General features: G+C 40.9%; 1 protein-coding gene and 1 long non-coding RNA gene across 3 annotated transcripts; one reads left to right on the forward strand and one right to left on the reverse strand.

Moving 5' to 3' along the window:
• The first annotated feature begins 6 nt into the window (after nt 1-6).
• LOC125690977 (serpin B12-like) lies at nt 7-11,770 on the forward strand. Of its 2 annotated transcripts, XM_048939812.1 has the most exons (8): nt 7-1,129; nt 5,425-5,610; nt 7,007-7,120; nt 7,465-7,596; nt 8,047-8,164; nt 9,279-9,421; nt 11,099-11,269; nt 11,366-11,770. In XM_048939812.1, exons 2-8 carry the CDS (start codon nt 5,443-5,445, stop codon nt 11,768-11,770), a joined length of 1,251 nt encoding a protein of 416 aa, XP_048795769.1. In that variant the 5' UTR covers nt 7-1,129; nt 5,425-5,442. The 2 variants fall into 2 exon arrangements, with proteins under 2 accessions (XP_048795769.1, XP_048795768.1); XM_048939811.1 differs by having other exon boundaries at nt 7-5,610.
• On the reverse strand, nt 7,590-14,827 carry LOC125690986 (uncharacterized). The gene is made up of 4 exons (XR_007375863.1): nt 14,755-14,827; nt 13,666-13,833; nt 13,043-13,138; nt 7,590-7,730 (listed from the first exon to the last, which is right to left on the reverse strand). It is a non-coding gene; the product is annotated as an uncharacterized LOC125690986 (long non-coding RNA).
• Nucleotides 14,828-22,049: the final 7,222 nt, after the last annotated feature.

The raw sequence follows: 22,049 nt of genomic DNA on the forward strand, positions 1-22,049 counted from the left end.
TAGAAAGGTCAGAATTTGCACATATGGTACAATGTTCTGAGGCAAAGTAGTGAAGCCGACTGCAAACAAGTTCTAAGGGGATATACAGAGCAAATCAGAAAAATGAGTGGAGGAATGATGTCAGTATAAGAGGCAGGGAGAAAGCACAGTTTGGAAGAAGTAAAGTAGTGAAAGGTATTAAAAAAAGGCATTGAAAAATGGCTAGGACTCATAAAAGCAGCAGAAGAAAAGATGGAGAATGAAATGGGAAAGGCAATATACAGAAAGAAAGAAAAAGATAGAGGCATAAACAAATGACTAAAAGTCTTTAGAAATACACGGAAAGGAAAAGCAAACAACAAAGTGAATGCAAAGGGAACAGAAAAGAAGTGAAAAGGAGGAATATATTACTGAGGAGATCTGATACTGTGTGCAGATTTGTGCTTCCCATCTCTTTCTTTGCATCTCACTGCATGCTGGGGACATAACACCACGTGATAAGCCTCTCTTGGACTCTTATTCTTAGCTCCAGTGATTTAAAGGAATACCCCCTGGGTGGGGATTCCTGTTACAGATCAAGGAAATCTTCTTACTCTAATTAAAACTCTTCCTCACGCAGAAAGCTGGCTCTGTACCTGAACAAATACTTACTACCTGTAGGCAACATAAAACTCATGCATTTCTTATTCATTTGCTGTATCTCTGCAAGCTAGCTCAGCTCTGAATAAGGGATCTCTAAATCCTAGCAAGAAGCCTGCACACTCCAGTATCCAAGTCCTGACACCACCAAATTCAAAAGGAACTACACACAGCACTACAGCCATGGATCTCCAGTGTTAATGCTGTTTTACAGCTAAGGATGACTTGGCTTTGCAGTCAGGAGATGTTTTTAGGAGCCTCCCGCCAAACTAGTTGGGCAGCTTTGAGAGAAGTGCTGTTAGCACATTGCTAGATATAGGTTTCCTGGTCTCCTGCAGGAAACTGCATGATGACATTTGCATGAAATTGCAACGTGCTGCCTTTATCAACAATTGGCTAGAGACCGAATTTTCCCACAAGAGAGTGGAAGAAATTTGTAATAGAGTATACACGGGAAGGTGCTCCAGAGCTCAGCTGTTGTGTTCCTCATTTAACCTCTTTGGGCAAGAAGGTAAACATTGTTTTTTTACTCAAAAATAACTTGTCTTTTTTTTTTTTGGCAGATCCAAATCAGCCTAAAAGTTGATAAAGTAAACTTCATGTTTACAGATGGGGCAAAGGGGGAGGTACTTTCACAGGCTGGACAATGCAAAAGACACTGCTAAAATTTGGGTGGTCTTCAGAGAGGTGGTCTTCTCTAGGCTGAAGCTGGGAATTTAGGAACACAGGCCCAAAGCTATGGATCCAAAGATGCCTGCCTAAATTCCTCAGACTTTTGACTGAAATTTCCCTAGGTCCTCTCTGCCTGCTTGGAGAGCTACAACTGCCACAGAGTGAGCAGTTTATATCACATGCAGATGCTTTTCTGCCTACATCTCCAGAAGGGCCAAAGGGCTGTTTTAGAACAGCCCAACTCTAAAAGAATGGGCTTTATGAAAAGCAATGATGCAGATCATCTGGGTAATTAGTATTAACCAAGAATTAATAGAAACAGGTTAATTTTACTTCTTCACTCAGGTTTCCATGGCACAAGGAAAAGCCTTGAAATGTTCACTAGACAAGAGAGGGCATGCACCTCTTTGCTTGCGTGCTTGGGTGTTTCCTCTGCACCCTGGTTTCTGCTGCCAGGATTGTTTATGTTCTTAACAATAGGAAGGGTGGAGTATTCTTCAAATTTTGTTTTGGTAATGAGGATGCTTCACTATCAACATATTTGCTCCTGGCTTTGGCAGTAGTGTTCAAAAATTTGCTGAGAAGTTTATGTAACTACACATTGGCATAACAAATAGCTTGCTACTGTATGGCCAGTATACATCCCTGTCTGTTCAAGTAGGAATAATCAGCCTAGAAAGAAGCAGAAAAGATACGTCCTGGAGGTACTGATGCAAAATAATAGAACCAGTCAGGAAAAGCCCTTTCCTGTATAAAAACAGCAGCATGAGGGGCTAAGTTGCTTGGGAGATGGACTTAGCAACATTTCTCTTGTAAAGATATTTTGCACTGAAATGTATTGGGTTTTAACTTAAAGCACATTGCTTTAGAAATGCTTTGTGTTGCGTGGGGAAAATTATAATTTCTGTGTTAAAGGAAATTTCATTTTTCTTATGTGTTGTGTCCCTTTAACTCCAAAATGCCACAGAAACACTTTGAGAAGTTTTCGTATGAGTGGTCATGAACAATAAGAAATTAACTTCTACCACCTATAGATTTTTCATGTGAGGACCCTGTATTTTCTGTCGCATCTCCTTTTCAAGGACAGACACATATCATTTCTGCCAATTATCTCTTTCTTTGCTTACGAGAAATAAATGTGCGTTAAGGCACTTAAATGAGAAGAAGAGTAAGTATGCAATCGGAATTAGCATGCAGTATCAGGGAAAACAGGTTCCTTCTTGCTTTCCCTTTCTACATATAGAATTGCCTTAAAAACCAGGCTACCACTCTTCCAGCACCCACATCTTATTGACTGCCTCCTCCCTCTGACTGCATAATGTAACATACTACATCTATTAATTACGGTACCTTTAAGTGCAGCTTTTCATTCTTTGAGAAACTTTGCCTTGATTTCATCTTTAGCCTAAAACAAGCTCTACAGAGAGAACAAAGCATGAATAGCTATAAAAAGGAGCATTTTTCACTTCACAGAGCCATGAAAACAATTTGTTATCTTTACAAGGCTTCTGGTATAGAGTGGTTTCTCCAGAAAGAGGCTCTTTTCCTGGGTAGCTCCTTGCTCACATATAACAACACTCCAGACTGTGTTAACAGATACTGAGCCATCATGCAAAACATTCCCTTCATCAGCCATAAAACCACAGCCCTGCTTGCTGCCTCTGCACAATTGCTAATGTTCTGTGCAAACAGTATGTCTGGGGCAGAACAACAGCTGTGATCTTCCTGGAACACTTCTTTTGATCTTATATTTTCTCTCCTTCCCACTCCAAGATCTTTTAAAAGTACCATTTCCATTTGTTGTTCAACATTTGGTGTTCTCCAAGCTACTCTGTCCATGTGGTGGCTCCTAAACTCTCACCAACAAATGATTACAGAGATCATAAGCATGGCTTAACGATGTGGAATCATACCTACACATACTCCCTCCCCAAATATCCATTAAGAAAGTTCACTAAATCCTTTGGTTCCCTAGTAAGAAAGTTCCTTCTCCAGCTCACGCCCCTTCTCTCTCCACTGTTGCTTTGCATTTCTGGGGCAGCCCTGTAAATAGCTCACATGAAGCCATGGAATTGGGAGTAGTGGCTGTACCTGGATATCACTCTGAAGACAGTCTGATGCTTTTTCTAAAGGCATGGACACCTCTGTATGCCAGATGTTTGCATTTAAAACCTGCTTCCAGCTCTTATGCTCTCTCTTTTTTGTGCTTGGTGGTTGGTTCTTTCCCTGTGGGTTGGGGTGGAGGTGCCTCCCTTCTGATGAGGAAATTCATTAGCTCCTGTTGTCTCCCCGATGCTTTCTGAGGTCTGGACACACCTACAACATGCATACTGACCTACATTCATAGTAAACAACTTCTCAGATCCATTTTAGATCTTTCACCAACTAAAGGTGGAGCAAAACAAACTTTAACACGAAATAAAGTGCTGAGTTTTGTTTTCAGAAGGTTGTGAATAATAGCTAACAAGGGTGGAAGAAAAGAGAAATGATTACTGCAATGTGTCTTTCTTGTGGTAAGATGACTGCCTGCTTATGTCAGCCCTTCATATGAAGTACTACTGGACTTCAAGGTGAAACAAGTGTCTTAGAATGAAACACATGAACTTTTTATTTCAAGCTAGGTGAAAGGAAAGAAATGCCTGCACTCATCACATATCAGCCCCTTCATATATTCAGCAACTTGACTTTCCTGTCAATCTATCTTAGGCTAAGCCTTTTTTCTTGTGGGCTGAGTTAATTCCCATTGTCTGGCACTTGCTGCAAGCTAAGCTGCTTGCACAGACAATTTGCTGCACTTCAGTCATAGCAACTTCTTACATCCTGGTAACTTTTTGTGCCTGAGCCCCTGCTTCTCATGCAAAGTTCCTGCCTGTCTCATACCTGAATGAGATGCAGAGTGTGCTCGGCATCCTTGCAGTCCATGCAGGACACTGAGTAGTTCTTGTCCTAAAATAGGCTGAAAGCTAGAGCCACCATGATCTGAGCACTTTCTTTCCACACTGTGCTGTGTATTTTCCCCTAAATAAAATATCTTTCTGGAACACAGGCCATAGTTACTTATGTCTGCAAACAGCCAAGAGCATATGCTTTGTTTTTCTTACATTTGTTCTGGTGTGCTCTCCAGAACATCCCTTGTTTGATGCTAAAATTGACATGGTTTTTTTTAATGGTATAATATTTTGAGAAAAGCTTGAGTACTTCACTGCTATCCACACAACAGCTTTACAGTTATTTCCCTAAAGAACTGATAAGGGCTTCTTAAAAGCCCATTTTTTTTTTCAGATTACATTCTTCATGAAAAGACCAAGCTAAAACTTCGTCCCAAATTCTTCTTACTGGAGTGGATTTAATGATCCACAGGAAAGGCATCAGACTGTACAAGAGAAAAGAATGAGACAGATCTTGTCCTACCATTGAACAGGAAGCTTGCAGGCTTTCTGGGGCTGCTGAGCTATTGCTCTGTTGGGAAATTACGATTGTTTATACGTTCTGACTCAGGGGTTCCTATCAAATCAATGAGGAGACATGAAGTATACTGCAAACTGTTCATGTTTCCACAGGCACCATAGCTGTTTACATTCCTTCTTCATACATGAAAAATAATTACTAGCAATTTTAATAAACCCCTTGTTTGAATCCATCACACCACAGCTCAGATTTCCAGATGTAGTTAGATGCCTGTGTAGTTTCTGTCACCCTGATCTGTCACTAATCATGTTGTTACAAGAGGAAAGAGTTGATACGATGACATACATTAAACTAGTTTGTAGAAGGAAATCCACAGCTGACTGATTCGAATACCACAACCTTTTGCTTACAGTAAGAACAAGTAAGTTGGACCACGGGAAACACTCTTTTGGGAGAAATCAGATACATTGTGTGATAAGATGGAAAAACAATTCTTTCTAAGGAATTCCCATATGGTATGAGTATTGGGGCCCCTTTCCAGATCCTGCAGTATCCACGTGAATTGACAGATGTGAGCAAAACTGGCTATTTCAAACTCAGAATTCAGCACATTTCTACTATTTAGCAACCAACTGTGGGATAACTTAGGGCAGAGAGATATTTTGCAGTGTGACACAGCTAAGCAATCAACTGATTCATATTTCTCTTTTCCCTTTTTGCTCCCAGTAAGCTGCAGGCTTCACAATGGGCTCCATTTCTAGAATGATTACTGAGTTTTGCCTTGATCTCTACAATAAAGTCAACAGAACCACAGAATGCCAAAACATTGTCTTCTCTCCACTGAGCATCTCTACCTCCCTGGGCCTAATCCTTTTAGGGGCACGAAACAACACAGCCACTCAGATAGAAAATGTAAGTACTGCTGAAATGTTCTGAGATGCTTCCACACAGCTTGCTGTTTCCCCAGTGGCAACACTGGGCTTTGCAGCACAACATCTGCACTTAGGAAACAAGGATAAACACAAGCTCAGCTGCTGCCTTGAGAACAGTGTTTGGTGTGCTGTGATATCCCTGCTCCTTTATCACTTGTCACATCCAAATGATACAAAATGTCTCACCTACAGAGCACACAGAGCCTGGGGGTACAGGGAGGGCATGCAGAAGTCTGTTCCTCTGGTCACTACACCTTTTACTCCCTGCAGCGTAAGCTGCATGTTCTGAGATCTTTATTGCTTTTCTCATTTGTTTCTGAGAGCAATAAGTGACCAATACTCCTAAGGTACATGTAGCATAAGACAGTAGCCAGCTCCAGCTGTATCCTGGTGGATCTTCATCCATCATGTTACAATACTGCCATAGGTCAGCTGCTGCCAAGGGAGATGCATTCTCCTTATGCAGTCCTGAGGGACTCTTGCTTAGTTTAGGAAAGCAACGGAGATCAAGCACTCTCAAAAAAAGAGCTTAAGTGTTTGTATGCTTCAACAGTATCACTATAGAGAAGCATTCCAAAATTTTTCAGTGAGATATCTGCCCGTTGGAAACAAGGTTCAATTTCCATTAAGAGCACTATGACTTTGATACGTTTCCTGAGCTGATACAAATATTAAGAATGATCGCATAAAGCCAGTTTTGATGCTTGCAAGCAAAATATTTTTGCCTCTTTGCCTGAGGCAACTTTTCATTTTGAAATTTAAGGCAACTATAGCAATAAAAATACAAATCAAATACAAAAATTGAGGTACTGGAAAGTAGCATTTTGGGGGACTAAAAGTTTTTCTTCATTCACTAATATAGAAATGTGAATTTGAATATGGATATTGGACAAATTCAATTCTGACCTTCCACTCTGACTGCAGCTGAGAAAGTATGAAGGGAAAATACACAAAGAGAGCTTATAGGCAGGAGGAGGACGACCTTTTTTTTACCAACTTTTTACAGTCTGATAGTGGTGGAACAAGGGAGAATGGCTTCAAGCTAAAAGAGAGGAAACTTAGGTGAGATGTTAGGCATATATTCTTCACACAGAGGGTGGTGAGGCACTGGCACAGGCTTCCAGAGAAGCTGTGGTGCCCCATCCCTAGATGCTCCAAGCCAGGTTGGATGGGGCCCCAGGCAGCCCGAGCTGGTGGTGGCAGCCTTGCCTACAGCACTAGGTTGGGACTGGGTGGGCTTTGAGGTCTCTTCCAACCCAAACCTTTCTATGACATCTTTAATAAATCTACATCATTTATCCAGTAAATCCAGTAAATCTTTCAAACAAGGAGAACACCTTTATCCCAGTTAAAGAGTTTGACCTCTTCAACTGCAGGTTCTCCACGTCAGCAGTGCTGCAGGAAGTACAAGCCTTGAATCTGAACTTGAAGGTGCAGTCCCAGAAAACAAGTCTGAACTAAGCCAGGAAAGAGAATCTTCCTCCTCTCTGGTATGTCTTCCGTAGTACAAGAGCCTTTCTTTCACTCCACCATAGCCTTCTAGTTGTAAAGCACCACAGTCTGCCACTGGAGGGAGTCAAGATCCCATGCACAACGTCTGCCTGGTCCGCTGTGCCTCATAGAAGGTGTTATCTTGTTATCGGCCAAGTCTTCCATACAGTCAAGTCCGAAGCCCACACCAGAAGGAAGATCAGGCTACAAAGCTTAGATTAACTGAATTTAAATATAATTACAATGGGAGATAGCCCTACATTGCAATCTAATGAGGATGCAAATTAACAACCAAAGCTGTACTGAGGAATCTTTGTAACTGGTGTATTTGAAATATTCCTAGTGTAACACAGATGGGAATCTTAACCACGAAGCATTCCATGCACTGCTTTTACAACTACAAAACCTTGGTAAAGACTACGTTTTAAGCCTGGCTAACAACCTCTTTATCCAACAAGGATTTGAACCAAATCAGGTAAGAGAACTGTACCTTGTAACCCCTATGGCACTGACCCCCAGCTTTCCAGTAAGCATATGCACCACTCTTGTCCCTTCATGTGTATTTTTGAGTTTTGGAGCTGCTTCTTGGAGCCGTATCTCTTGCAGTTGCTGGGAAAGAGACACAAGTATCAGCTTTAATTATTTATGTTAAAAAAAAAAAAAGACCTTTCACTTTTGACATGTCTACATTCAGCCAGAAGTGTGGTTATAGCAAAAAATGGCCTATTCAAGCTGTCTGCAAGCTGCCTCTGGGATCTCTCTCTATTTACAGCTTTGCATTGCTGGTTTTCTTTTCCTCTTTTGTTTTATTCAGTCAAGACCATCCTCATAATTTCTGAAACGTTTCTGAATTGTTGACTTCACTGTAAAGAGAATAAGCTTTGAACAGGTTTGGCTAATCCACAATCTTTATTCTGCTTTACAGAAGTATCTAACGTGCAGTAAGGAACTATACAGAGCAGCCCTTGAAACACTGGACTTTCAAAGGGCTCTTGAAGCAAGCAGGCTAAAAATTAATGATTGGGTTGAAAGCGAGACACAAGGTAAAACAAAGCAGAACTGTAGCTGTGCTATCTTTTCCCTCTTCCAGTGCTCCTTCAAAAAGAATTCAGCGTACGATAAGCCTTGTTCATGTTTCTAGGTTTCTTATGCCTTTCAAAGATTGCTTTTCCCATTCATTCCTTAGAGTCATCTATCAGCTAAACTATTTTGTTGTTGCATACGGCCATACTCCTACCCACACACCTAGCAAGATAGCTGCAACAGTACCTTTAAGGGTTAATTAGATTAATTGCTTTTGCAAATAGCCAACACTGCAGGTATGGGAAAGTGGGGGATGGAAGTTATGAGCTTCACAGTGGGTCTGGGAACAGCACAGCAGGGAGAGCAGACACCTCAGGACCTGGTCATACACAGAGCAATGTTAACGAAGATGAGCGATCTGCCCTCTAGCGAAATTCACTATTACAAGTAACAACCAACCAGCTCTTGCCCTTTACAGGCACATAGGGGTCATTGGCTTTTTTCCCTGATTAAACTGAACGTGAAATGTCCCACTTCAATTTTGTCAGAGCTGCAACATCAGCAGGGTGAAAATCTTATAAATTTTCCATGTGAACTTAAGCCAGAACTTAGTGAGGGATGGATGAATAGATTTGAAGGCTCCTGATTTCTCAGCGGTCATATCCTGACCAAACCTATCCTTGGGCTGACAGAGCAGCTTGTGACTAACATGGGAAAGAGCAGAAACCACCATTGCTGTGTGCCTGTTTAAAGCCTCTGCACTTGGGAAATTCTACCTCAACCTCTGTACAGGAAAAAAACTGTAAAGGGACAGACGTCCTCATGTAAACTGAAACAGAGGATTAATGGTGCTGCCCTTTTCACTGTGGACAGGTGCCACCTGGCACATTCATTTTGCCACTGTTGGTTAATTTGATGACCCTGTGGCCCTTCCTCTCCCAAACAGGCCAGTACTAGGTAACAGTGCTGAGAAATTTCCCATTTCTTCACTTGTATTGTCCCTGATCTGTGAAGAAACAAAGAGTTGGATTGCTATTGTACTTCAAGGCTAAGTTCACAGACAAGTAATTGAGTCTCAATCCAGAGTCTTAATAACAACTAATAAATACTTCTGTTTTCCAAAATTTCCTCCAGGTAAAATCAAGGAACTTTTTGCTCCAGGAGTGATTGACTCACACGCCATTCTGGTGCTGGTGAATGTGATCTACTTCAAAGCATCCTGGGAACACAAGTTTGAGGAGAAAAATACAGTACAGAGAGATTTTAAATTGAATCAGGTACATATGCATTCTGTAAGTCTTAGCATGATTTACCCTAGAATAAACATAATACAGAAATGCAAAATTGAGGGCTTTCAGCTGTGCTATGAGAAAGGCATGGGTGTGCTGGGAACTAAACCTTTTCCTCCTGTTGGGTAGAGATAGCAGGAAAGCTTTTCCAAGAAAACCATAATCCTTACTGGAAAGGAAACGTGCAAGTCTCAGAAGTTGCAACAACTCAGCATTTTGTTTCAGTAGCTGGCAAAACCCAAAGCATTAGCCCTGATCAGCACTTTTGAACCTAACAGTCACTAAGGGCAGTTGTCATGGATAGAAGCCAACTGCAAAGATCTAATTTCACACAGGCCCTATGGGGCCATCCTGGATTTTATGCATCCCATACATTTTAGCATGAGCTTTGCAAACGATGGGTTAAGCCAAACCAACAAAAAAATGAAGCCAGATATTAACAAGCCACATGCACGAAAATGGAATTTCAAACAGGAAAAATCCTCACAGAGTATTTTGGTTTATTTCTAGTATTTGCAATGCTTAAAATATATATTTTTAAATGTTTTAATTTTGATTCCTTTTTCCCACCATACTTATAAAACTGAAGTTCTCATTGCTTAACCAAGATACAGTCAACATAGCTGCAAAAAGTTCTTTAACAACCACATTAATCCAAGCTCTGTACAGCTTAAGTCTAACAAACATCCTCAAAAAAGACGATCAAAACAGTTTTATTTCATTTAATACAGTTTTGTCTTCATTCCATATGCTTTGCCTACATTACATTAAAGAATGAAACCACCAAATAAAATGAACCCACAAAGAATACAGATTTAGCTCTGACCTGAAGTTGAAGAGCTCTGTATAGGAAAAACTGACTTCTAAGTGTTTCTTATCTATCAAAAGAAAAGGTCAGAAAGACATATGTTGCTAGTTGTAGTGTTGTATGACAATTATTTAAGACACAGGTAAGAAAGTGTAATTTTGGTCCCTTCAGTTTTTGACTTCAAATATATGTCATTGAATATGAACACTGAAAATGGACTATAGGTAGGAACATTTGGAGCACTGCTGCAGTCACAGAAACTGTAAGATAGGAAGAAGCTGCATATACTTTTCTCCATGCACTTATTAATGCTGTTCTCTACTAAAATTCTCCTGCTGATTTAGCAAGTAAGAAGTTAGCTAACAGTGAAATGAATCTTGAGCACCTACACAAGATTTGAACAAACTTACCACAAAGCAAAGCAAGGATTAGAAGACCTAGAAGAACATGCCTGAGATAGAGTAGTTATCATTTTGCTCTTATTCTCTCTATCGCTTCCTGCCTGAAACATCTACCTGATAAATGACAGCCTGATTACTGCAGTGCTACTACTACTTTATTCCATTCCAAACCAGAGAACGCAAATTTCATCAGCACCAGTTTGTTTGGCTGCAGAGCAATGGCATTAAACCATTTCACTATCTGATTAGTTGCAGGGAAATTTGTTTTATTTTGTCCCCCAGAGAATTATCCCCTTTACACATGAATGGCAAAACTTATGTTCTATGTCTCACTGTATGAGCAACAAAATTAATAAAAACATTTAGCTTTATAACAATTACTGCTGATACCACACCTGAAGTTTAAACATAAAGGACTGTATTGCTTATGTGATCATTCCAATTTCTTTTAAATAGAATGAGAGAAAGCCAGTGCAGATGATGTATCAGAAAGGCACGTTTAAATTAGGCTATATTGAGGAGCTGGGAACTCAGGTGCTTGAACTCCCTTATGCTCAGAAGTCGCTGAGCATGATCATCCTGCTGCCAGGAGACACGGCAGATGGATCTACCAGTGGGCTGGAACAGGTAAGGCTCAGGACTGTGGCTACGACAGACTGAAAGCTGGTTGTCTGAGTTGAAGCTGGGCAAAAATCTAAACTTGTTAATTTCCCCATCTTCTAGACTGAAAGCACAATGACCTATGAGAACTTAATGCTGTGGTTCTCTTCTGAACACATGTTTGAGACAACGGTAGAGGTGTACCTGCCCCGATTCAAGCTTGAAGACACCTTTAACCTCAATGAGGTACTAAAAGCAATGGGAATGACCGACATCTTCACTGAATCCAAAGCTGATCTTTCTGCACTGTCATCTGGGGAATCCCTGGTGTTGTCAAACATTGTCCATAAGGCTTATGTGGAAGTCAATGAGGAGGGCACTACAGCAGCAGCTGCTACAGGAGCTACCATTGTGAGGAGATCCCTGCCCCTCATAGAGGTGTTTATGGCTGACCATCCTTTCTTATTCTTTATTAGGCACAACCCCACTAATGCCATTCTTTTCTTTGGTAAATTCTGCTCACCTTAAAAATCAGGGCCATCTTCGAGCATTGAGATAAAAACCTGGATGAGAAGCAGAAATACTATTTTTCCCCCTACGCCTTCTTAATCCTATGAATGATTGTAGACCAAAGTAATCACTGCAACCAATTTAGCTTAGAACCATCAATTGAACACCCTCCTGTTATGAGGCCTCCTTGAAAGGCAAATATTGATCTGAATCCAAAACAGGAGTACGTTTTCCTTTAACCTGACCGGATATCAGGAACATTTTGTTTCCTCAAGGCGTACATACACTCCTGTATAGCCTACAGTTCTCTAGCACAGCCATGTAATGTAGTACACTATTTGCCTGGCAAAGGTGGAATTTGTGTGCTGCTACTTGAGGAGAACTGTTTGTAACAATTTTCAGTAACTGTCAGTAAAACTGGAGTATTTTTATTTTCTCTGGAGTTTCTGACTTCCTGCCAGGTGGGTCTAGCAGAAAGGGGCTTTGGAGATGCTTTATACTTACACATACTCTATTTGTGGCAAATCCTTTGCACAGTGGAGATCTCACTTTAATAACTCTCTTTCCAGTAGCAGCAGTCACAAGCAAGCAGAAAATAATTATTTACAGCAAACTTATGTATTCACTGACAACTGTACAACCCCCCCATGATGTATGCTGGATCTATCCTTGTGCTATATAAAAAGTTTGTGCTAGAAGCAGCTTTGGTTTCATTTGTTTATTTAGATATAAGCCTGCATCTGCAGTACCATCTCATTCACCAACTGGAAGATGGATAGAATAGGACATGTACCCCTTTCACAAACGATTTTTTTCCACAAATTTTGTTCTCAGTACTCAGTTTTAAGTGCTGTATTTTTTTTTATGGTAGCAACAGCAGGAACACTCAATATTATGCCTCATGAACACATCTAGTAAGAGAGTTGATTACAACAGCAATGGAGTATGTGGGAAGGCAAGATTTTGACCCTCTTTTTACAGGACTTCTTGGCATTCGTTTTTGAAAAATAAACCCACCCTTAAAGAATCACAGCATGGTTGATGTTGCAAGGGACCTCAGGAGGACATTTTGCCTAACTCACCTGCTCAGGTAGAGTTACTTACAGCACATTACCCAGGATCACATCCAGAGGACTTTTAAGAATCTCCAAGCACGGAGACTTCACAACCTCTCTGGACAGCCTTTTCTAAGTTCCCACAATTTTGAACAACACCAAAGAGAATTTTGTATTCATAATGTCTGCAGGAATGGGATGTGAAAGCATTTCTTTCTAAAGATTAATTACTTACATAGTGGAGAAATCTGTTTTCTTCCTTGAGTTCTGCTTTCCAGTGAAGCTTAACGATCTGAGATGTATTTATACAGGTACACATGTCTCTCCAATCCTGAGGAATGAAAAAAAAGTTTTGAGAAGGGCAATGTAAGCAATAGAAATCAGTCAAACATTATATGGAAAAATGTTTTTGTCTGTGAGACAATCAGAGAAGAACAGAATTAGCAGCTGACTGATAGACATAACTGTTAAGCTGCTGGTTTAACATGAGCAACGCTTCTTCATGGAGTTCTATGTGAGGTTTAACTAACATTTGCAACTTGTGCTTTGTGACCTACAGAAAGACAAGTATACATTAGCCATTAGTCATATAATTGAGTGTAAAGCTCCATAAAGTAATTAGTAATTAGCACAGTTTATGTACCAAAAGTTACCTGGGGATATCTTTGGATAAGAAAGTCTAGGTATGATGTTCAAGTAAGAACAGGCAGGAGTAGGACAACAATATTCAAACAACTTGCTCTTACTGTCTGATCTGAAGGCACCATACAACATAAGCAGTACTTCACCAAATTGTGACCATGTTTCCATTCTGAAGGCTGACAGCACAGACTGCCTACTAAGCTATGTTTTCATTACCTCCAGGTGTCATTAGTTGGTATTTACATATCCTGGGGAAGTTCTGAGCACCACAACTTCAAACATCAATCCTACTTCTGCAACAACAGGATTAGAGATTTCTGTGATGGAGAGTTGAATAATGCAATGTATTGCTCCAGTTGTTGGAGGAGATGGTTCATGATATATCTAGAGTGAAATTAAGACACAAAGACAAACGTTGTTCAGCTAGTTTATTACAAATTCTAAGCAGTTAAGGAATGTGGGAAAGATGGCAAAGTTAGCAACAATAAAGGTAGGAATTCTAACAAACTGGCTATAGAGGAGAAATAGTAACCACTATGGATCTAGCAGTGCACCTCATTGGCCTGCAGGTCAGTCAGAGACATCTCACTGATCTGCACAGCAGCAGTTCAATGGAGAATTTTCTGTGTTCTACCACTGAACTCCTCAGGTTTTATCCTCTTCATTCTGCTCTCATGCACCTCCAGTTGCTCAGAACCAATGGCACATTCACCTCCTCCAGGTGAGCAGCTGTTGATTGTGTAGCAATCACACACCTGCCACCTGGCAGGCTGTTGGGCATATGTACTGACTTAATGGAAGGGAACTTTCAAGGACATCTAGTCCACCTCCCTTCCACTGAACAGGTACCTACAGTTAGATCAAGTTATTCAGAGCCCCATTCAGCCTCCTCAGTGTCTCAGGGGAAAGGGCTTCTACCACATCTCAGAGCAGCATGTTCCAGTGCCTCACAATCCTGACTGTAAAGGAGTTTTTCTTTATATCCAAGCCAATTCTTGGAAAATCCAAGCAAAATATCCATTCTTTTAGTTTGAAGTTATTTCCTCTTGCTCCATTATAACAGACCTTACTAAAGAATCCATCTCCTTCCTTCTGGGAGTTCCCTTTGGATACTGAAAGGCCCTTCTCTGCTCACCAGACTAAGCAGCATCAGCTCTCAGCCCATCCTCATAAAATAAGCATTTGTACAATCAACAAATACACAATTAGCAGAGTGGCATGGCTAGGTTAATATTTTACAGATCATATAACTTGAAGGATCATCACAATGGAAAGAGATAACTGAAAGTAAATGAAAATGCTCACCTATCTCCTAGGCTTGCAAAAACACTCCAAAGGGAGGAATTTCCAGAAAGAACCATTCCTTGCTGGCAGTCAGCCTTAAATGGGGTCTAAGAGAGGTGCAAGGCTCTACCCCTTCTGGTCACACAGCTGAATTGCCTTCACCTGTGCTCCTGCAGCTGACTCAGTGCTTGCTTCAGGTGATCAATCAGTGGTTCAAGCTGTGATTCAACAGTTCCCATACCGCCTTCCATCCCTTGAATTATTTTTGTGGCCCTCTGCTGGACTCGCTCCAACAGGTCCACATCTCCTCAGTATTGAGGACTCCACATCTAAATGCAGTACTGCAGGTGAGGCCTCACCAGCATAGAGCAAAGGGCAGGATTACCTGCCTTGCCGTGCTGCTTTTGAGGCAGCCCGGGATATGGATGGCTTTCTGGGCTGCTGGAGCACGCTACTGACTCATGTCTGGATGCCATCTGACAGTACCCCTAAATCCTTTCTCGTGATAAAGTACACTCATTTTCAAATAGCATTATAATCACTTCTAGAGGGCATTACATCACTGTATTCAGAGGGTTTCTGAAAAACAGACTCAGAAATCAGATATTCTAACTGTATTTTTCCACGTATACGTATCGGAGAACTTGTGAAAAACATGTTTAATATACAGAACTACAGATAAATTCAGAAAGGAGAAGCAACGCTCAAAGTAAGGATGTGGCAATCCTAAATAGGATGTAAGCTGGCTTGAAGCATATACCTCCAAAAAGCCATCTGAAAGAAAATTTCTCATTTACCATGCAGGTGCAAGTTTCCAAATTCTGCAGGTATTTTATTTTCTCCTTTTCAAATTCCCTTGCAGACGGCATTTTGCTTTGCTTGCTCTGAACTGTGTTGATGTGAGCAGTGAGGTGCTTTTCCCAAGCTAAAATGCAAGAATAAGATTGAAGCACAGGCCTCTGCAGAACATCTAGTGAATGCATTCAAAGCACACCAAGCACAAGCTCTTCAAATACTGCTCCCTGAAAGTGCCATCAGAGCAGACTTCGTGCTTTTAAGTGGGAGTGGTACATAACTTCTGTAGTGGAGAAATCATGTGGCTCAGGGGGTGAAAGGCCTATCTTCAGTGAATTCCATATTCTTATTGCAACAAGAATATGATGAGCCTGCATCTTCCAGTACTGTCAGACTCTAGGTTTTAGTATAAGATCAGTGGAAAAAAATATATACAAATATAACCCTTGCTTCTGAAGCTCTGCCCTAATTGGGATAATTGCAAATTAATGAAAAAAATGGGAAATTCAAAGACTGATGATAACTCAGCAGTTAAACAACTAGTACACCTAGTAGGTGAGTTCTGGCTTCCAGTCTCTGCTGCTAGGATTATTCTTGTTTTAATGTTTAAGAGAAAACAAGTATTCAGATGTGGGTGAATATCCTGGCAATAATGACAGAGAACTATTCTGCTCTATAGCTTTCTGATAGCATGAATCTTGCCTTAATTCCCTAGTCTTCTCTTAGTAGCATGTCCCCCAACTCCTGTTGTCTAAATTAAGCAATCACTGTGTGACATCTACATCAGAACTTAGCTCCATTACACTCAATGTAATCAGTTGCTGGTCTTCTGTGGAAAATGTACTACTGTGCCCTGAGCAGTGCTGAGCACAGCACCTGTTTGCCTAAAATTAACACAGAACTCAGAACACAACCAGCCTCAAGACACTCAGCAGAAGGAATGTTATAAAAAAAGCAGGTTCTGCTCCTGAAGGAAGCATAATAGCTTCCAGAGCTGGAAGACAAGAAGATGTGCATTGGTAGTGCGTGGTGCTCATTTCCTTGTTCATGAATGATGAGGAATGGGAATGATTCTGGAAGACACACCCAGAGGCCTCTGTTGTATACCCCATGCCTCCAGCCTGGGCAACTCTTCCTTGCTGTCTTTTTGACTTGTTTTATGCAAGCCATCCATCCAGAGGTGCAGAGTGAAAATGACCATGGAGTTCAAGAACAGCCTCATCAGCCCCGTACACATTTCAAACCCAGGGCAAAACATCAGAGCCTCAGGCTCAGTGCACAGCTCTTCTGAAAACTGCGATGAAGAGCTAGGGGTTCGAGGAAAAATGTGCTGTAATTATCAGTGCAGCTGCATCATCTGTTCTAGGAGCATCGAGGCTTCCTGAAGAAAACAATATCAGAACAGACACAAATTATTCAGTGGGAGGCAGAAGTGCCCCTCTGAATGCTCTGAGTCAAATGCTTATTTTGTGAATTTTTCTGTTTCCCTCTTCCTGTTATGCTTCCTGCAGATACTTGGCACATCCTAGACATGATTCAGCAGTGTATGCTCATGAGATGCAGCCACATCTACAGAGTGCCTCCTCCTTGAGAGGAAAAAAATATTTGTTTTAGAGGGTAAAACCAGAATAGCTAGGATAGTACCTCCTCCTCTGTTGTGGGACAAGAGAAGCTAGGCTCCTGGTAACCTATCTGTCAGCCCTTCATTTCTCTATGCATGCCCTCTCCTCAGAAAAACCTGTGAAGGGAACTTGACTCTGCGGCAGTGGTTTCCACTTAAGTCAGAGCAGAACATGACCCTCCATCAGCAAAGAAGCAGTCAGAGCCAGCTCAGCCCAGCAGAAGACAGCTTGTTCAGCCCTCATTCTCCTTGGGGTAGCATCAGGACTAATAGGAGATCTGGAACGGGAGCAGAACACATTGTAGTGATGCACGAAGGCTGTGAGACCTCATGGGAATGGCCTCCACATTTCATGCTTGCAGAAATACCAGGATGGAGGAAGCCAAATTTTCTGCTCCAGTGAATGACCTTACCCAACAGCAGGAAGGGGTTTGGTAATTCCTTTCTCTTAGAAGGCAAAATGAGATAAATGGCCAGGCAGATATCTTAGAACTGCGGACAGGATATGAAATTACCACCTCCACCTCAGGAGGCAGTGGGAGGCCTTCCCACATTATAGTTTGGCTAAGACTTCAAAATGCAATTTGCTGGTCTCTCTGTTGCTTGTTTTTATACATTGTACTTCATATTTTATGCAATATGCAAAGGGAAAATGTTTTTACATAATCTACTTCAAGTATGTTGGAAAGTCATATTCTTCATAAAGAATGAAACAAAAGAGGCAGGCAGCAGCTACAAGGCTCAAAGTTTACCTTCCCAAACATACTCGTGGGACACCTGAAGCATCCATGAAGCTCCTGGGCAACCTTGATGCCTTCTCTATGAGTTCTTTCGTCTGATCACACAGATTTACACTGCATTTACATTGCAGGTGCTTCATCTTCATGAGGCACTTGGCACAGGCAGTCCAGGAACTGAGAGCTCCACTGGGAAGATGAGATGATACCTAAAAAATAGAACAGTTGGGAGGGATGTTCAGAAATCACTTCGTCCAACTGCCTGACAGCTTCAAGGCTAACCAAAACTTAAAACATATTAATGGGGGCACTGACAGACACGGGACATCAATCACCTCTGTAGGAAGCCTGTTCCAGTGTTTGACCACTCTCACAGTAAAGAATTTTTTTCTAATGTCTAGTCTAAAAGTGTGTGATAACATGGAACTGCAGCATGAAGCAAAGCTAAATGGCAGCCCTTGCCATGGCTCATATGGTCCAATGCCTCTGAAAGGGGCGATCATTCTTCCCTTGTCTCCTTCCCTTTGTGTTGCTCTGTTCTTTTTTCCCTTACATTGACACTATTACTTGGTAATGAGAAATTAACTGGGACATAAATGAAGAGAAAAAAATCTGGTAAATATACTGATGACTAGTCTCATAAACTACCTTCCAGATGTGGATAAGTGGTTTAAAGGCACAGCAAAGAGGTTGCAGAAAAGAAAGGACCACATCTAATTTAGTTGCAACCAACATCCAGCATTCAGAGACTCATGAGAAATACCTTTTAATTTATTGATTTATATTTTTTTAAGAAAAAAAATCCTTTGATGACTCACCCTGCTTTTTCTATTACTCTCAGTTGGGAAGAAAGTAACCGCTGGGTACACACATACATACTGCTATTTCAGAACTGCAGACTTGAAGAACTTTCCCAAGTGCTGAGATATGCAGGAAAAAAACTGTAAATTACAGTGCGAGGCATTTAATTTTGATTGCTAAATAAAGAAGACTCATGACAGTCTATGACTATGACTTGCAGGGCTGCAATTTCAGATGAAATACAGCCTGAATTAGGAGAGTTACTGCCAGAGGCAAAGTTAGCACATCAATTAGTTGGTAGAAGAAGGCAACACCAAACACAGGCTGTGAATCGTTCTGATGAGCAGAGTATGTAAAAAATAGCCATGTGTGTTTTTCAGTGAATACCACTGTATATGTCTGGTTTGAGTCAAATATGTATTAGAACAAAACAAACAGTGAAATAAATAGTGCTAGCATACATTAGCTTGTATAATCAGACTTATCCATTTTTCAGATAAATCTTCAAAGAAAGCAAAATTTATAGTATGTATGATAAGGACAAGAACTGTAAAATATCATCTTGAAGAATGCCAGTCTGATAACAGGAAAAGGAATTCAGCATGTGAATGAAGGAGCAAGTGTGACTGAAACAAATGTCACTCAGCTTACTGCAGCAGAAGCAATCACTTATGATCTCAGATTTTTTAAACTTGCTTCAGAGATATCTAGGTAATCTCAAAAACAGGAATAAAATACAAACACAAAGAAAAATTCTATTTTCTCTTCACGTAATCTTTTTTTTTCTAGCTGCATTCTTAGTTAAAAACAACAACCAAGAGTTTAAACAATGTTTAAATGTTTACTGCTGGCTTTATAACATCAAACTGAGTTGTTGCAGGAGATGACCAGCTATCAAGGTGCGTAACAGACTTCTAGATGTGCTTGGCCTCTTCTTACCCCAGGTTGCTGTGCAAACACAATACACATTGCCATACATCTACTATGAGCTCTAAAGGGCAGCTTAGACATAAATTCTACTCTGGGCCAGACACACTGACTATCTGAGTGGTTTATAACAAGGTGCTGGTTGACTTCAAAGTGGTTCCAAGTCAACCACTGCCAACTGCCTAAGACTGTATGCGCAACAGAGCTGATCATCTCCAGCACAACCAATAACATGAGAGCAAAAAGCATCCGAAATTCTGTAAATTAGGCTGTTCTGGCCACACCTTGGTTCATTAAAGGACTTTGAGAGATGCCAGAATAGCTCAATGTGATGCAGATGAACAAGCTATGGCATGAATGGGTCCAAGGCATAAGAAAACATCACCCTCAAGCACTACACAGGAGCTGCTGAGCAAGCACAGGAAATGAAATGTGAAAGTCTGAACAGATAAATGTTGGAAAGAGCTGCATTTCTACTGCTTACTGTGTCCTTGATTATGCCAACAGCAAGGAGGAATGGCAAACCCCATGAATTGGTTTAGGAACAGCTTCACAATGGACTTCCTGACAGAGGAAAAGGGCAGCAGAGTCCTTGCTGACCTCTTTCTGGGACAAACACAGATCTGGAACAGAGTTTAACCAGTTTGTCTTGCTTGCATTCATGACTCTTGAATTTCAAGAGGTGCCTCTGATTTCCCCTGGCCTAACACCCTATCTAAAATTACAAAACCACATTTTGTGTGCTGAGGACTGTGCAAAACTGTTGTGGTGATTGTGCTATTGCAGAGGTAGAGTACACAAAGAAGGCAAACATACTGAATGAGAGAACATATCAAAAACACCTTCATGTCATCTTCTAGAGGAGACAGTAAAGCAAAATGTTTATTGAGAAAATCTTGGATGTTAGTCCAAGAGATGAAAACACTATTCGTACGTGCAGGGCTGGCTGTGTTTTACAGGTGCATGCTCCATAGACGCCCACAGAGGACAAGGACATTGAAACCAAGCATAAAAAGGACTGTGGCTACCCAGGAAAGTTCTTCAAGGAAGCCTTGAAGGCATGTTTGAGTACCCACGTGACTTGTAGCTGAGACCCTGATGTAAACATGTGAAAATGGGAGCGTAAGAGAAGACACTACACACTGTAACAAAACTTAAGCTCTCAGGCAGGAAAAGTTTGACAAGATAAAGTAAAAGCTATTGAAAAAGGAACATTAAACAAGATAGGAGGAAAGCTGCTTACTATCTGTAGATTTTCCTACCCCTCACGTAACTATTGTAACATCGACAGATAAAAAAATACTCATTCTGAGCGTAGAAACTGAAAGCCACTCCAGTTATCATGGTCTGCACATGCATACACGGCTAAATTTCAGCAACACAAAACACGCTGCTTGGGATAAAGGAGCACCCTTTCACCTTTACCAGTGGGTACCACAACCACTGCGTATTGTCTGCCTTAATGTACAAAAATTTGGGATTTTATTATTCATTCCCTTGGCCTTTACAGAAGCCGGATTTTCTTCTTTAGTGCTCATCAAGGGTATTATTCAACAAAGAGTAATAGCTTTTTAGAATTGTGTTATATTTGATATTGTGCATTATGATTGTCTAACAGACCATGAATGTTCCTTCAGACAGATTTGGTAGTTTATTTACCTGTCATAGTAAAATAGGAGGTACAGAAGATCTATGGGAATAGCTTGTGCATGTACAATGGGCCTTGTTGCCATGACCTATGAAGAATGAAAATCAAAACCTGACCACCAACCATCCCTTGAATTCCACTAGGCTGTTCAGCATTCACTTCTGAATATCTGAATACTCTGGGCTCTGCCTTCACAAGGCAACAAACACTTTCAGACTGTTCCCCAAATCTCTTCCTCTTCCCCATCCACACTGAGTTCTCTAATTCACCCAACACCTCTGCTCTGAAGTTTCAACAAAATGTGCATTCTCCTCTCACATGTATGCAGCACAGCCTTTGGCTTACATCAGATATAGTCTGACTTTCATTGAAAAGCTTTGATCTTGTCTAGGTGCAGAAACAGATGGAGCTGAGCTTTTAACAAGTACTAACTATAAGCTTCTCCAGTCCTCAAACTCTTTTGGCAGACCAAAACATTTTTCAGTATGATTTTATTCTTTAAAAAAACTCTTAAAGCTTTGCTTTTATTACATGGAAAGCAATGTATTACAAAATCCTCTGAATAGAATGACCATCCTGCAGCTGGCTCTGCTTGGAACTGCATTATTTTCTCTACATTCACGAGAAGCATCCTTATGTTTCTCTGCACACTGTAGTGAGAGATCACATACATATCACACTTTTCCCTTCATCCATCTTGGGAGCAGTGCTACAGTAAATTCTGTAATTACAGTGCCCCAGAGACGAGAAGAAACTAAACAGCTGGAAAGGAGATACAGTCTTAAAA

The sequence above is a fragment of the Lagopus muta genome, chromosome 3, assembly GCF_023343835.1.
Source record: "Lagopus muta isolate bLagMut1 chromosome 3, bLagMut1 primary, whole genome shotgun sequence".
NCBI lineage: Eukaryota > Metazoa > Chordata > Aves > Galliformes > Phasianidae > Lagopus > Lagopus muta.